The sequence below is a fragment of the Condylura cristata genome, unplaced genomic scaffold (genome assembly GCF_000260355.1).
Source record: "Condylura cristata isolate star-nosed mole 26May11 unplaced genomic scaffold, ConCri1.0 scaffold00029, whole genome shotgun sequence".
In the NCBI taxonomy this organism is placed as follows: domain Eukaryota; kingdom Metazoa; phylum Chordata; class Mammalia; order Eulipotyphla; family Talpidae; genus Condylura; species Condylura cristata.
The window spans coordinates 18,447,228-18,464,461 of NW_004567130.1; the positions used below are offsets into that span (position 1 = coordinate 18,447,228).

The following is a 17,234-nucleotide window of genomic DNA, read 5'->3' on the forward strand; positions in this document are numbered from 1 at the left end:
GGGTCAGGAGAGGTCTGCCGCGCCATGTGGTCACTTCCGGGGCAGGCGGGAATCGAACTCATGCGGAAGTGGCTTTTTAGCTTCTCAGTGCAGTGCTTTAACCCGCTGCGCCACCAGGGAGGGCCCTCATTTTTTTATTTTTAAATATACATTTTGTTTTTATACATCATTCTACACTTTGTGCATTTTTCTATCTCATTTGTAATCCCTATGGGGCTTCCTAACATCAATTCACCTGTGTGCCATCACCACAGTCCAGTGCACTCTTCACACCCCAGTTCTGATCCCATTTTGCCTCCTACCCCCATAAAATGTCTCTGGCTTATAGCTAGCTGTTCACTGTTTTCATTTTTACCCTATTACATTTGTTTTCCACTCAATTTTATTTTACTGAACACTAGGAGGGAAAATGGAATAATAATAATTTGATTGCTGCAATTTTTTGAAAGTCCAAGTTTGATGATTAATAGTTCTTGGGGGGTGAGGTCCCAAGAACAAAGATTAATCAAAACTACATAAACTTGGTTTCCGATAATTCTAGGTTATAAGCACACTATTTAGTTTTGCCACAAAGTAATGCACAGTAACCATCCCGAGTACATATTCTAAGTTATTAGCTATGAGAAATTTGAAGTCAGGTAGTAAAAGTGATTTCCCCCACCCCATAATACATTGCAGTTATAAATTTTGGGCAGTCATACACCAAACATAGTAGTAAGTAGTTCATCTGCATCATCATATTTAATTCATAATTAAACAACAAAGTAATTATTATTCTCCTCAGTGTTCAGATGCTGAAAATAAGAACCAAAGAAACAAGTTGCCTAAGGTCATGCAACTTATTGATACAACAGTTAAGACAAGAAGAAGGGATAATGAGGTCAGCAACGCACATCCCAAAGCAGACCTCTGACAGTCTTACAATGTGGAGTGATGGCTGACTTTACAACTTCCAGTAAAAAGAGGTACTGACATTTAATTTTTAAAAACAGGCAATTTCTATACAGTGCTACATGTACAATCAAAGTCGAGTCATTCAATATCTGCATTCATACACATACATTGCATATCTACATCTATAGAAACACTACAAAATCGCTGAGAGACATAAAAACACATTCTTCGAAAGTATAAAACTACCATTTATAGCACAGAGAACTTAGCGAAATTGATTTTGTACTGATGCAGTTATGAAAAGAAATTGCTGCCCACGATTCTGCCTGCCACTGGGGACTATGGGCATGCCATCAGGAATATGCGGAGGACAGTGACAGCACAGAGACAAGTGTTCGAATCAGGAAGATACCTAGAGTTGGAGACTCCTGTCATGCTGCAAAAAAACAAATCACTGTACAGCTTACTGTTCAGACACATTCTAATCTCCAACATACGCAGTCATTAGTTATGTGTGCAAGGAAATACATGATTATACAATCCAGGAAGATACGATTTTTTCCAACCACAGAACTGAGAAAATCTTATTTTTAAGCAGGGCTGTGATAAGACAGAAAGAATCAGCAGACCACTTTCCTTCTGTGGTATCTAGAAGATGACCTCGTGAATGTTCACGAACAAATGTCTCATCAAACTCAGTCTAGAGCAGTGCACCACACATCTGAACCTGACAAGAGATAACACAGCAGACCAACCCCTTTGTGGGTTTTCTAGCAACCACTGCTGCCAGCTAGCTACCCCTTCATTCTGTGGACCTGCCTCTGGGTGCCATGATTTGGAGTGTCAAAGACTAAGCCCGAGCTAAACTAGTAAAATGGTCACCACAGATCGATCAAGAACATTAAGACAGCAATTCTCCAACCTTACCTTCAACAAAGAAAATCAACTAGACACACACAAAACAATCATAAGCAATTGTGATTTAAAATGGCAATTACTTAAGAGCTCCCTTAATTATCTATCTTAATCTGAAAAAAAAAAAAAATGAAGGTCAGAGAAAAGTCTACTGCTGCTTTAAGCTTTAAAAAGCAGTTGTATCTTTTAAACATTCAAGTCATAAACCAAATGAAAGTGTTCATATTTTTCTCCACACTGTCCTGTTAATCATCACTTTCCACAACAAGCAAAGACTGAGAAAGTTGACTTCTAGCAAACACCTACCTTTTAAGACTCAAATGAAAACTAAACAGCAGTCAAGTGTCAGCCTCTAAGGTAAGTTTGATTACTGATGCCTTGTTCTGCTCCAGACCAGTCTTAATTCCAGGGATTCTGACTGGAATTTCTATCAAGTCCACTGGGTACCTATCTCTAAGCATGTATCCACCTAGCAAATGTGCTCAACCAGAAAGCAGCTGTTGTAAATTCTGGCACAGACTGGCCTGGTCTGGCTGCATTGATCTGGAGCTTCTTTGTGGGTAACCAGTAATACTAACCTCATTTCGTGGAAATGTCTGAAAGGTGTAATCATTTTACTAATCTAAAAGCACTGTCCCTGTCCTGGTCCCCAGGATCTATAAACATGTGAAATAACTAGGGGGCAAGGCAGGGGACAGTTTCTAAGGTTGCAGATGGAATTAAGGCTGTTAATCAGCTGACCTTGAAATAGGGAGATTGGCATGGACTATTTGGGAGGGTCCAAGGAAACCACAGGGTCCTAATTCAAGTAAAAGAGGGAGGCAGAAAAGACAGTATGAAAATCTCAAGAGATGTGGGCCTCCCTGGTGGCACAGCAGATGAAGCTACCGCAGCCACTGCAACATGGGTTCCTGTCTCACCCCGCCCCTCTGGCCTGTACCCCAGTTCTGTATACATGCGTAAATAAGTCTCAAAAAAAGAAAATCAGAAATGGGTAGATACTAGGCTGCTGGTACTGAAGATGGAGCAGCCGTGGTGCAAGGACCTGCATGGTTCCAAGAAGCCAGAGGAGGTTAGCAAGAGCCCCACATCGTTTCTGCAAAGGAACACAGGCCGTGAAACCCGCTGTGGACTTGAGACCTCCGGAACTGAAAAATAAACTGCGCTGATGTAAGCCACTAATTTTATGGCAGTCTGCTGCATCAACAACAGGAAGCAAGTAGCGTACCTAATTCTATCACCATTTTGCAGGAAGTAAGTGTGCTGCATGGCTTTGTGGACATAATAGTAATTAGTGAAATTTAGCAATGAGTTACAAGAACCTGTCCCATTCAATGCCTCAAATTCAACTTCGAAAATCTTAGATAAGTTTCTTGATTCCTAAAAAAATTTTGCATGTTAATCCTGAATTCTAAATAGCTTTTAAAAACATAAACAGCAACTTATTTGCTCAGCACCCAAGAACAAAAATTCACAAAAAATGATTTTTAAATAGGTAAAGTTTGTACTTTGTAGAACAAAAACCTGCTTTTTATGAACATTTACCAGAACTGTTTCTAGCTTCTGCTTCCCTTGTTGTATAAAAATATGGAACCTTGTTAATGCAAGGTCCACATCTGAAAACTCTAAGTAATGCTAAGCAAGAACACATTTGTGTATCTTAAACGGTCTCTTTTCAGTATCCAATTTCAACTCTATTTCAAAATTTCTCTCAATACACTTACATTTACACACATGCTCACACACACACATCCACAAGTCACCAAAAATTTTATGATTTGAAAAATATGTATGTTAAGAAGAAAAACAGCAGCAGTGTTAGCAAGAGACTGAGGGTGGGCTAAATGGGGAAAAGAGGCCAAATGGACGGGATGTGTAAGGACGAGGCTCCTGGCGGCAAACACACCAGTCCAATGTTGACTCAGAAAGCCGTGTACCCGAAACCGTATGTTATAAATCAATGGTGACTTAAAAGTTTTTCTTTTTTTTTTTTTTTTTTTTAAGATTTATTTATTTATTCATACAGAACTGGGGTACAGGCCAGAGGCTCAGGGGCGGTGAGAGGCTTCACCAGAGACAGAGTGGGGAGCAGAACAGGCAGATCGACGAAGTACACTGCTGAGGGGAGCAGCGGGCGGGTCAGGAGAGGTCTGGCTCGCCATGTGGTCTCCTCCGGGGCAGGCGGCAGGCGGGAATCGAACTCATGCGGAAGTGGCTTCAGATTCTCAGTGCTGTGCTTTAACCCGCTGCGCCACCAGGGAGGGCCTAAAAGTTTTTCTTTTTATTAAAAAAATAAAAAAGTTATGATTCTCCCTGCTGGCGCAAGGGGTTAAAGCACCGCACTATGAAGCTCTCCAAAGCCACTGTGGCAGTTAGGCAGTTCGACCCTGCCAAGGAGCTGACCCACAAGGCGCGGCAGACCTCTCCTGACCCACACACTGCTCCCCTCAGCAGTGTATTTCAATAGATTCGCCTGTTCTGCTCCCCACTCTGCCTCTGGTCAGTCTTCTCACCTACCACACCTCTGGCCTGTACTCCAGTTCTGTAAACACAAATAAATATATCTTACAAAATAAATAAAAAAGTTAAAGCTCTGGTTTCCAATACATCGGTTTAAATCTTAACTCTGGCTGGGCCTCACTGGCGGCCTCGGGGTTAAATACCAGCACCATCACAGTGAGGGCCCATCATGGCAGTCTGAGTTCAGATCTCAGGCAGGGAACTGACCCACATAGAGTACTGCAGCCCTCCTGTCCCTCCAGGGCTTCCCACAGCAGTGTTTCCATAAAATCCACCTGCTCTGCTCCCCACTCTGTCTCTGGTGAATCCTATCACCTCCCACAGTTCTACACAAAACCAAATAAAATCTTTAAAAAGTAATAAATAAATCCTAGCTCTGCCACTTATTAGTGGCATGAACATAGTGACAACTACATAATCTTTCTCACCTTTGATTTTTTTTTTCATTTGTAAAATAAGAAAATTCATATGAACCTTTCAGTGGTGCAGGGCTTAAAGTCTCAGCACTAACAAGCTATCACCAGCCACTGCTACATGAGCTCAATCCTGGCCAGGGAGTGACTCACAGAGCGCAGCAGACCTCTCCTGTCCTCCTGCTGCTCTGGTTAGCAGTTATGTTTCAGCAGATCTGCCTGCTCTGCTCCCTACTCTGTCTCTGGTGAATCCTCTCAACCCTCACACCTCTGGTCTACATCCTGGTTCTTATATGCATAAATAAAAATAAATCCTTTTTAAAAAATGTCTGAATATATTAAGCACTAAATAAGTAACATCAAAATTGTCACCAGAAAAATGATAACTTTGATGATGGCATAAAGAACATCACCAAAGCAGAAGTTGTATGATAAATATACTATTTCCAAAACAAGAGAGAATTATGACCATTAGACTTTGAATTAAATATGTGACCACAGTAATAAAAGATCTATTTAGAAATTACATGTTTACTAAAACACAGAACTGCACTAATTACCTAAGGGCAAGAAAAGTAACCATTTATTATTATCAGACTTAAACTCTTATCAAAGTATGTCTTAACACTCCAAAATTGAATGTATCCTTTTCAGAGTCTATATTATATAACCCCCAAATAAAATATTTCATAGTAGCTGCCTGTTACTTGAAACTCCCTCCCCCACCCTCCCTACCATCAAGGCAGGATTCATTCATTTGGAATTTTTTACAACTCGGAGGATAAAAGGTTACAAATACAACAACAACAAAAAAATTTTTTAAGGTTCACTTATTCATACAGAACTGGGGTACAGGCCAGAGGTGCAGGGGTGGTGAGAGGATGCACCAGAGACAGAGTGGGGAGCAGAACAGGCAGACTGATGAAGGACACTGCTGAGGGGAGCAGTGAGGAAACAGGAGAGGTCTGCTCTGCCCTGTGGTTGTCACCTTCAGGGCAGAGGTTGGGGGGGAATCAAATGTGCACTGTAGTGGCTGTGGCCAGCCTATAGTGCTGCGCTTTAACCCACTGCGCCACCAGGGAGGGCCCAGAAAAAATAATTATATTAAGAGAAGGATGGAACAACAGAAACAAGTTCAAAAGGTAAAACAGAGAATGTTTCCAAAGAACAGGTAAACTTCTAAGTTAAATAATGACACCCAGACGAGACTTAAAACTTTCTAAAATCTAGAGAAACTTCTGCTTTGTCACTTGATAGAACAGTTGGGATCTAAGCCTATTTGGTCACCAAGTGAACTTTTGGAACCTACTCTTGGTCTACGGACCACAGTGTTCAAACTCAAAATTCTCTGTGGCAATAAAGCCTGCATTTTTTGTCTACTTTAAAATACTAACTCTTCAGGCTCTCTCTGGTGGCACAACAGGTTAAAACGCAGCACTATGAAGCTTGTGGCAGCTGCTTCAGAGGGAGTTTGATCCCAGGCCAAAGAGTGACCCACATGGCGCAGCAGACCTCTTCTGTCTACTTCCCCTCAACCACCCACTCCCCTCAGCAGTGTTTTTCACCCATCTGCCTGTTCTGCTTCCCACTCTGTCTCTGGAGAATCCTTTCACTACCTCTGTACCTCTGGCCTGTACCCCAGTTGTGTGTGCAAAATACATCTAAAAAAAAAAAAAAAAAACTCTTCAAAGTCTAGTACTATTTTCAGCTAAGTTAGCAATACCAAGTTTTAAGTTAGTAAAGATTCTTCCAGAACTAAGTGCACCATACTTCATTTTAATGTTTTCTTCTACTTTTTAAAGGTAAATTTATATAAGGATACTTAGTCCCAGGATACAAGGATGTTAAAAACTGTTTGCCTTCAATATAAAAAGTAGCTAAAAGGTTTCTAACCTGTAGTCACCATTCAGTAAAGCCTTCAAAGGTCACTAAGTAGCAACAACTTTATTACTTAAAACTAGCAGAGAGGCACCAGGATTCAGTTTGCTAACAAGAGAACAGATTCTATCATCCTTTACACATGTGCCTGTGGGCAAATCGCTCAACAACTTTGCCTCTGCCTCTTTAGCCACAAAAAAAGGGAAAATGCTGATGACCTGACTCAAAAGGATGTCACAAGAAATCAGTAATGATTATGAAACTTTAAAATCGTAATGTGCCATTTAAAAACATTGTAGTATAGCATTAATAAATCCTTTATAGGGCTCTCCCTGGTGGCATAACAGGTTAAAGTATTATGAAGCTCTTCAAAGCCACTGCAGCATGAGTTCAAACCCCCGCCAGGGAGCTGACCCACATGGCGCAGCAGACCTCTCCTGACCTGCCCACTGCTCCCCTCAGTAGTGTATTTCAGTAGATATGCCTGTTCTGCTCCCCACTCAGTCTCTGGGGAGTCCTCTCACCCCCCACACCTGTGACCTGTACCCCAGTTCTGTAAGCATAAACAAATTTAAAAAAAATCCTTTATAAACCACATATTCTGACCCAGCATCTATCTGCCGGAGTCACTGTCTACAGTGGTCTGTCCCAAAAGTCAAAAGTCACCTTTCAAATAAATGCTACGAGGAATCCGGAGCACTGCATTCACTTCTTTGGAAACAGTCATCTAACCAGAACCTGGGGATGCTCCCTAACTAGTGCTTACAATTTACCTTTAATAGCCATCTCAAGCAGGCAGATTTCATTAATAGAATTTCTAAGAACCTACAGGGCCACGGAGGCACCCATGTATGTTCTAGATGACCGGGACTATTCATGACCTGGTGGTGCTACATAGACAGTAACATAAATCAATGTATTTACCGAATACCTACTAAATGTGAGAACACTGCTATGGTAAGCAAGGTTTATCATGTGATAAATGAGGCTTCCATCAAAAATTAAAGCTAAAGAGGGCCTACCTAGTGGAGCAGGGGTTAAAACCTCAGCTCTATCAAGCTACAGCCAGCCAGGGAGCTAACAACACACAGGGCTCAGCAGACCTCTCCTGTGTCACCTGCTGCTCCCTCAGCAGTGGATTTCAGTGGATCTACCTGTTCTACTCCCACTCTGCTGAATCCTGTCACCCACCCCCAAGCGTCTGGTGTGCACTCTAGTTCTTGTATATATAAATAAAAATAAATATTAAACAAATTTTAAAGCAAAAAAAAAAAATGGTGCCCTACATTAAATCATTTGGTGGCAAATAGAACAGCACACTAAATGAGAACAAAATCTTGTGTAACTTATGGGGGGAAAATGACATGGATCTGTATGTGCTGAAATAGTGTAAAAAAAAGTTACAAATCATGTAAAGTATGAGCCCATTTTTGCAAAACTAAACAAAACAAATACAAGTAAGTTTGTCAAAAAAGAAAAAAAGAATATACCCGAAATGTTAACTCAAGCTGCCAACAGGAAGTGAGACAAGGTATGTAAATCACTTTTATTATGCACTAACACTTCTGTAAGATTTACTGTTTACAGCTAACTTGCATTGGCTTTATAATAAAAATTCATTTAGTCTTGCAAACAACAGAATTACTTTAGGAAAAAAATGTGCAAGTTGAAGCAAAGCAAAAATAGGCAACTTATAAATTTCAAAAGCGCGGCTTTTTAAAATCATTGAACATTCAGAAAAGTGCATAAACAAAGAATTGTGTCTTTTGGTGAAATATCCTTACCAAGAACAACATTCAAATATGACAAGCTGAAATAAATTTTTTTCAATGAGATCCGAGCCACGCTTTTGCATATAGGCTGTGACAGTTAATAGCACCTCCTGTGTCTTCACGCCACATCTTCAGCTTTCGTTTTACTCCTCTCTTAGAAAGATGCTCAAGTTTGGCAGGGTCCAGGACTCATTTACTACACCCCCACAGGCTCACCACGCTAGCCTAGCTCCAGTGACTGTGAAATCAGAACAATCTTCTAATCAAGGAAAAGGAAAAAAAAAAAATGCCCTCCATAAGACCAGAGATGGATACTCCAAACAAGTATCTCCAGTGGTTCACTAATCCAGTAACAAGCTCCTAGGCGTGGAAGTTAAATTTACTTTTCCCTTGAAAGAATCCTATCCTGACAAGTCAGCAGCAAACTAGAAGAGAGGAAATGAGTTATATTTACTAAGAGAAGCTTCTAGATCAGGAAGGGCTCCAATAAATAAAGGGTTGAAGTGGGATGAGCGTTCTTAGCATAAAGTATGGTTTTCACCTTCGATGAAGCATTCTGTTTTAAAGGATTTCATAAAGACAAAAATAACTGGTTTTAATTTCATCACAAACTTCCCAATTTCCCTCCAAAATTGAAGTTAGCAAGTATAGAATCCCCATGTCACTGCAAAGTCCATTTAAATTCACTATACTTCACAAGTGCTTTCCACAGAACTAGTAGTAATAGTTTCAATCTACTGAGCGGCTGACACCCAGTAGAACATGTAATTACATTCAGTTACTCCCAAAAGCCTGTGCAGCAAGGACTACTACAGCCACGCTTTACCAGTGCAGGTGAGGACACCAGGCTTCTTGGAGAGCTGAAGAAAACTGCCCACGATTTGCTAAGCAGGAAAGTGGTCCTTTACTCTCAAGAAACCCTCTGCTCAAAAATCCTTTGTTTATAAAAGCAGTGGTGGGCTTTTGATCAGAATACAGTTAGTAACACAGTAACAACTGTACAGAATGATTCCAAACACAGTGAAGTATTTTAGACGTTCCTTCAGTTAGCACTTAATCCTGTAAGATAGCTATATTTTTATTATCTGTTTTATAAAAATGAAAATAGTGCTCACTTTCATTTCAGAAATAAATTTACCCAACTTCATCAAATGAGGAAAAGAAAGTACTAAGATCGAGACCTCTCTTCTAAACCACATGCTCTTGATCTCTCTCCTAATTACACTGTTATCGGGTATTACAACTAAACAAAAAATCTTTTGTAGTGATATTCAAATATAATTTTTATTATCACTGTACAATGAGTCTTTTATTTAAATACAATTGAGGGACTCCCTGGTAGCTCAGGGGTAGCCACTGCAGCAAGAGTTCACTCCCCGGCCAGGGAGTGTCCACAGGGCGCAGCAGGCCTCTCCTGTCTCCCCGCTGCTCCCCTCAGCAGTGTCCTTCATTGATCAGCTTGTTCTGCTCCCCACTCTGTCTCTGGGGAGTCCTTTCATCTCCCGTACCTCTGGCCTATACCCCAATTCTTCTACAAATAAATAAATCTTTTAAAAGTAAATAAAAGCATTGTTCAAAGGTTTAATTTTAATTTCTGCTTTAAGGTAATGAAAAAATAAGCGTAGTTTTCAATTGAAGGAATCAGTAACTAGCTTCAAATAAGCAACTACGCCCTGCAAGATTATCAAATTTGGAGATAACAGTTGTTATTTGTCAAAGCTTTGAGGTAAGATTCCAGATATACTAGAGTTAAATCACAGTGCCAAAAAATGTATCTATAAACTAGAAAATATGACTTAACAAACATCTGTATGAAGTACCCACCCCACTGTCCAAAATACATCACAACTTGACTTGGCGTTAACAGTATAAAATGATGTACAGAATCCTCCTTCTCTTAACTGATAGGTAATTTATAATTTAAAAATAATAGCTTTTGGTAGCTTTCCCCACTTCAAAGTCATTATTAACGGCCTACAGAACCACTGTCTCTACCACCTGTCTGCCCACACAAATTTGTCAAGCCGGGAGGACCCCGCCCCGCAGGCGGGCAGTCTCCACATCGCCCCAGTGCTCAACGCTAAGGGTGGCTGCTTCTCAGCTGATGTTCTCCCTGCCAGAGGGTTCCATTAGCCCAGCAGCTGACTGTGGATTAACCATACTAATAAATAACATCCAATGCGCTAAGAACTGTTTCCAGATACCGAGAGCAACACTTTTCAATTATTTTGATAAATATTTTCTTGAACCAAAGGTGATTTACTTTGGAGTAGATCTGCCTTTTATTTTCAGTCAGCTATTTACATAGTTTTATAAAATATTCTTTTTCTCCCCAAACATGAGCTAGCTCCAATTTCAATATTTATTACCAGATTTCTAGAAATATATTAAATTCCATGGGACATGTGAGTGTCAGCATTTCCTGTACTCTTAAAAGAGCAGAAACGTAATAATCTGTAAACGAAAGTTCTCTTAAAAATTAAGTTACATTGAGATTAATGGTTTAAGCAGAATACTGTCTGGTTTTGATGGAAAGTATTTAATAAAAGTGTGTCCATCAGCCTAGGAATAAAAGCCGGTTTACAGTCCTGCTTTTCAATGTCCACAGGTTAAAGGCAGTCCAACCAAAAAGAAATACTGACACATTTTCTTTAATATTTTGTTTTGTTTTGCATTTTAAAGGGACAGGTTTATTAGAAAAAGAAAAAGAGGCACCTGCACTGCCACAGGTGGGCAGGAGAGCTGTCTTTCTTTGTCTTTTATATTCAAAGTAAACTAAGCTAAAAGTTATGTTTTACAGTTAGGTACTAGGCAAAAAATTTTAGTAATTCTATTTGTATTTTATGGCCTGTCAAAAGTCACATATCCCACAATCTGCAACATGAGTAAAAGATTAATGTAACTACAGTTTCTACTGGTTCCTGGAAGTGTCATCACACGTAGAACACCAGAACTGCACAGCTCTCCTAAATGCAGAAACACCTTTGTTCGGTGACATGGCAAAAGACGGCAACCAGAGTCCAGCTCTTTAACAACTAGTTAAAGTAACCGTTTACTGCTCTCTTAAACACACTCACCTCGCATTATCTGGGTTCTGTCTATAGTCACATTTCACAGGGTGAGCCCCAGAAAAGCACTTATTACCAACACTTATTTCCAGAATTCCACTGCCCTCACTTCATCCCAAGCCCCAGTTTTCAGGTCTTCAGTCAATAAAATCCTGGTGTCCCCCTGAATGCATGCGCGCCCTCGGGAGCGCTGTCTGTCCAGGTCTTGAAGATACCCAGAAGAACCTGGCCGCACCTCACCTTTCTCCCTCTTGGAGACAGCTCCCTCTCTGCCGGATTCATGCCTGAGCTGCCTGTGGTCAGACCTAGCAGTGATGTTCATAATCTTTTAAAACTGCAGCGAAAACCTGACCCACTGAAAAACAAGACTGCATCATTTCTCCGTTCAAAGCCTACAGTTGGAAACTTATTTCTATCGGTCCCGTAAAGGTCCTCAAGTTCCTAGGCGACCCGATTGATCTGATCTAATCTGTTTTGTCCCCAAGCTGCAACCCCCTCACCTGGGGTAGCCCCATCCCTCACCTCCTTCTCTACTCCAGCCCTGCCTTCGGAACCTGAACAGCTCGCTGAACACATTAAGATGCCTGTTAGGCCACGCGATCCCTCCCTCAAATCAAATACTAGAGCAAATGTCTTCTCAGAAAGCCTACTTGGCCGCCTCATCTAAAGTAAGCCCCTGCCGTAGCGTGCATAGTCCCTGTCCTCCTTATTTAGGTCCCTCTTATTTCTACACTATGTACTTATCACAAGACAAAAAAGTAAGTTGCTTTCCTGATTATTTTAGTTTGTTCACCCCACCTTCAAATATAAGAGCCAGTGGGTCAGGAATTTCTGCCTGTTTTGTTCACTGATATATCTATCCTCCATGGCTAAAATAGAAACCATCACATAAGCATTCAATAAATGGTGAATGAATTTTTAAAACAGCCAAGTCCTTGGTGACCATCTGCCACAGTAACACAAAACATCTGAAATTAAACACTCTGTCAACAGGGTTACCACAGGTAATATAACTACCCCAAAGAGAAAAATGTCTGCTCCTAGAACCTAAAATTAATAGATGTTCACACAGATGCCTGTACACATTTACACATACTGATACTTGTCCACTGCATCACCATTCATAGTAGACAAAAAGTAAAGATAATCCAGAAGCCCAACAACTGGTAAGTAGACTAACACAATGTGGCACATCCATAAAATAGAATATAACTCCTCAATAAAAAGACAGGTGTACTGACACATTACAAAATTAATGTAATGCATCTTGAAAACATTAGGCTCAGTAAAACAAATGAGGCGCACAAGGTCACATGTTAGACAAATTCCACTGATAGGAAATGTCCAGAAAAAGTAAACACTCAGAAAGAAAGTACATTCGTAATTTCCAGAGCAGGAACCAAAGGAAGAAAAAGCCATCAGGACTGCTAACAGATACAGGGCTTCTTTCTGGGCAAATGAGTATGTAGAATTTCAGTGTGATGGATATACAATCTTGGGGAAATAATAGGAAGCACTGAATTGTACCTTTTTTTTTTTTTTAAGATTTATTTATTTGTGCATACAGAACTGGGATACAGGCCAGAGGCTCAGGGGCGGTGAGAGGCTTCACCAGAGACAGATGGGGAGCAGAACAGAGATCGACGAAGTACACTGCTGAGGGGAGCAGCGGGCGGGTCAGGAGAGGTCTGCCGCGCCATGTGGTCACCTCCGGGGCAGGCGGGAATCGAACTCATGCGGAAGCGGCTTTAGATTCTCAGTGCTGTGCTTTAACCCGCTGCGCCACCAGGGAGGGCCTGAATTGTACCTTTAAAGGGTGCAATTACCCCCATTTTCTAAAATTAAGAAACAGTGGAAGATCTGCTCGCTTCAATGTTCACTGCCCACCAACCAGGGAAGACTAAGGTGAGACGCCTTCTCGGCTACACTCATTTCCTGGAATCTCATCCACCAATCCGTTACAGCAAACATTTTTTAACAGTGAAAAGGGGTTCGTTCTCTGTAAGTAGCAGAGAGCAAAACTTTTCACCATCAGGCCATTCAAACCCCATCTCCCACCTTCAGTATCATCACTCTCAGGGTGGCCGCCACCAGCCCTGACACGGCCTGGGGCTCGGCCTCCATACGCAGCTCTTGCTCTCCCCTGCCATCTAGCCTCTACACAGCGTTAGGGTTCTACTTGGAAATGTCTATTAGAGCAACTTTCTGTCTTGCTTAAGACCCATCAATGACGTACTAACACACTCATACTCTAAGTCCTTAGCACGGCCTGTGAGACCTGTCCTCTGCTGAATCTTGTGACCTCTCTAGACTCATCTCCCACCACCCTTAAGACCTTCCTTCTGATCCCTAAAAATGCGAAGGTTATATAGGTCAAACATGTTCCCCCTCAGGACCATACACCTGCGTATCCCGTCTGGGATGCTCTTCACCCAGATCACTGAATAGTTCACGGAATGCCGTGTGACACAGGAAGCTTAAGTGTCATCCTTAAAGACTAACAAAAGGCAGTATAGACAGTGTCACTCTGGCCTCGTCTTGACCTGCTTTCATTTCTCTTCAGAGCACTTACCAAGGTATGTACAGACGTACGTGTGTATTGCTGTCTGTCTACCCTCACAGATCTCTCTCTGTGCAAGGCTAGTTCTGTTCATTGCTGTATCCTCAAAACTTAGAACCATGTCCAGTACAAGCACACAGTAGCTCTTCAATGCCTGAAGTACTGCCCTGACATACTTTTAAAAATTACAATAAGCAGAGAAAGCAACTTGGTATTTTCACAAAATTACATGTTCACTTAAAAGAGAACCATGTTCAGCACAAAATACATGTGAGATATTATAGATCTAAATCCCTTCAAATATTATAGTTAAGTCTTAACGATGAGGTTAACATTTAATTAACGAAGCCCCTATCTGCTCCCCATTAATCTCACATCTCAAGTAGAAGATGATACCTGGATGCAGACGGCTCGGATTCCGCAAATACGGAGAGACCTACACCTTTACTCCGCCGACATGCTTCACGTGACAACAGCGTCCCCATGACAAGCCCTGGTCTTCCTCCTACTCCAGATGAATTACTACTAGGTCCTGTATTCTACTTCCTCGCTGCCTCAGAACACGACCCCCCCCCCCACCCCACTCTCAGGGCATTATTCAGCCCCAGGGCATTACTCACACCTGTCACTTGGACTCAACTTGGACTCTCCAGAGTCATTCACATTTTCCTTGTGATGGATTTACTACACTGTGCTTTCACTTATTTACCAAAGTGATCGCTACACAGACTCTACACCTTCAGTACTTCTTGTACACCTCTTCAGTTCCACGTAGATTTTGAGAAAAATTTCAACCCCCTAATTTAGCTTTACCTCCCTCCCATCACTGCCCTCCTGTTCCCATTACACAGACATCACACTTTAAACCACAAAATCACCAGCCCTTGGCTACGGTGAACTACTTAAGAGCATCCAGATACATTATCTTTGTTTTTCCCTTTATTTTCTAACATGTTGCTCCCTGTCTGAAACACTCTTTTCTGCCATTCAGCTGAAGTGTCAATTCCCCCAGAAGACAAGCCATGATTCTCTTAAGCTGTCCAGTTTTGTCCTCCCCCAGCACTAAGCACAATTACATACAGCAACAACTCAACATGCTCTTTTTTTGCCCAATTTTTCCTGGGTCATTCTACTCAGTTGCGACCTCACTGAAAGCAAGACTTGCTCATCACCTCCCTGCCACACTGCGGCACACTAAAGGGGCTGTTCAATGATCAAAAAGAAAGAAGAGGGACGGAGGGAGGGAACGAACAAGAATGAAGAAAGGAAGGGAAGGAGAAAGGGAAGAAAAAAGTTGTCAGAGGGGGCGCCAGGTAAGGAAGGGAGATGGGAAAGGAGAAGGGGGGTAGGGAACTGCAGGACGAGAGAACATTACGCAAGTGGAGGACACTGAGAAAGCGCTTGTAATGAAGTCACTATCTTTATATGATCAAAGCCAGTGATCGCCACAACAGGAATGGTACCTCGGGGAGTCCATCCCCCAGATTTGAAGTACTCATCAAATCACTACTAAATCTCCCAAAGATTCTGAACCACCTAGCCTACTCCAACCCATTTCACTTGAAAATTGACTGTAATGCAATGAGAGGTATTCGTAAGTGCACTACCTACAAGCAGGAAAAGTTTTAGTTAGAAAAAAAATGGGGCCCTCCCTGGTAGCCAAACGGGTTAAGTCTCAGCATTATCTACCTGTCTTCAGCCACTGCAGTAGCCAGCTCAATCCCTGGCCAGAGAGTGACCCCAGGGCACAGCAGACCCCTCCTGACTGGCCCACTGCTCCTTCAGCAGTGAGTGTTTCAGTGGCTCTGCCTGTTCTGCTCCCCACTGTCACTGGTGAATCCTCTCACACCCTCCCCTACAAACACCTCTGGTTGTACCCCAGTTGTTGTATGAATTTTTTTTTAAAAAAAGGTAGAAAATGAAAATGATGTAAGTTTTGGAATTACTTACAAACTTTAGTGATCTACCATGTCCCGATAGTATGCTATGATTAACACTGAAAGGTCTACCAAAAGGATGAAAAGAGGCCTCAACATCGCACCAACATCATGACCTCTATCAAACACAAGATTGCTTTGTATTACAGTCATATTTCTCAAAAACACAGTGGGAAAAAATACAAGAAAGGGTATCCTTGTCAGTAAAGGAGCTCTACTTACATAAAATCCTGAAAAACTGCCTCCAAAACATGGCAACACTTTATGTCTTTTTACTTTAGGACTTCAAAGCACCAACCAGAAAAGCACTGCTAAACACTTTTTCCCCTCAGTACTGAGTAACTTAAAATTTGAATTACGTTTCTGCAAACAGCAAAGAATAAAAACGTAGGCGCTTGCTTCACAGTATGTCTTTTAAGATCTGATAAACAGCATTAATCCGTCTATGTCAGCTGTGCGATAAAAAAATACGAAAATAAAGTTTAAGTCAAATACTGAATATTTTGTGTCAAATACTGAATATTTTGTGAACGGCAATTTAAAAAAATCTGTTCTAATTTTGTAAGAAAAGTATTCTCAGGTAAGAAACTAAGCTGTTAAGAAGTCAGTCTTCACTTTTAGCACTAGTACTCGCCAGCAGCCTCCCAAAGACCTGCTCTGCTGAACCACAGCAGGAAGCTTTCCTCCTGTGAAATTGGAAATTTATCTTAACCACTCTTTCCTTTCAACGGTCCTCGCACCCTTCGGAAAGGCTGTAATGACGGAGTGGCGAACGCTCAAAATTAGCAGCACTCAAATGATACAAAAAACATGCATTTGCCGCACACTCAAAAGTTTATGGCTCAAGTCTCCAAGGCACTTTCATTTTTTAAACAGAGAAGGGGAAGGAAGTGAGAAAGAAAAGGGGAAACCGGCGACCTGAGCCCCGAAATGCTCCACTTTCTCGGTTTCCTCGAGCCACAGCAGCAGCAGGCGAGCGCCGCCCCCGCCCGCGGCCCGAGCGCCCCCGCCTCCAGCCCGATTACGTAACTGCCGGACCCCGGCGGCGAGCCCGCGGCCCCAGCCCGCCCGAGGCCGGACCGGTCTCCCGGCCTGTCCGGGGTGTCCCCGGCGGGGCTCGGGGCTGCCTCGGCGACCGACACCAGCGGCCACTTTCTGCAACAGGCCCGACCCCGCGTTCCACTCGCGCGGGCCGCGGGCCCGAACGTCACAGGCGACTTCAGGTGGGAGCGAGCTGCACCCCGACATCCCAAACTCGAGCGGGACGGCCCGCGCGG

General features: G+C 42.2%; 1 protein-coding gene across 1 annotated transcript in view; it reads right to left on the bottom strand.

Moving 5' to 3' along the window:
- Nucleotides 1–17,205, bottom strand: part of ARID4B (AT rich interactive domain 4B (RBP1-like)) — a 96,505-nt gene extending 79,300 nt beyond the window's left edge. Inside the window, exon 1 of the mRNA XM_004690729.2 lies at nucleotides 16,876–17,205. Coding sequence (XP_004690786.1) covers nucleotides 16,876–17,205 — 330 coding nt within the window. The remainder of the gene's footprint in view (nucleotides 1–16,875) is intronic.
- Nucleotides 17,206–17,234: the final 29 nt, after the last annotated feature.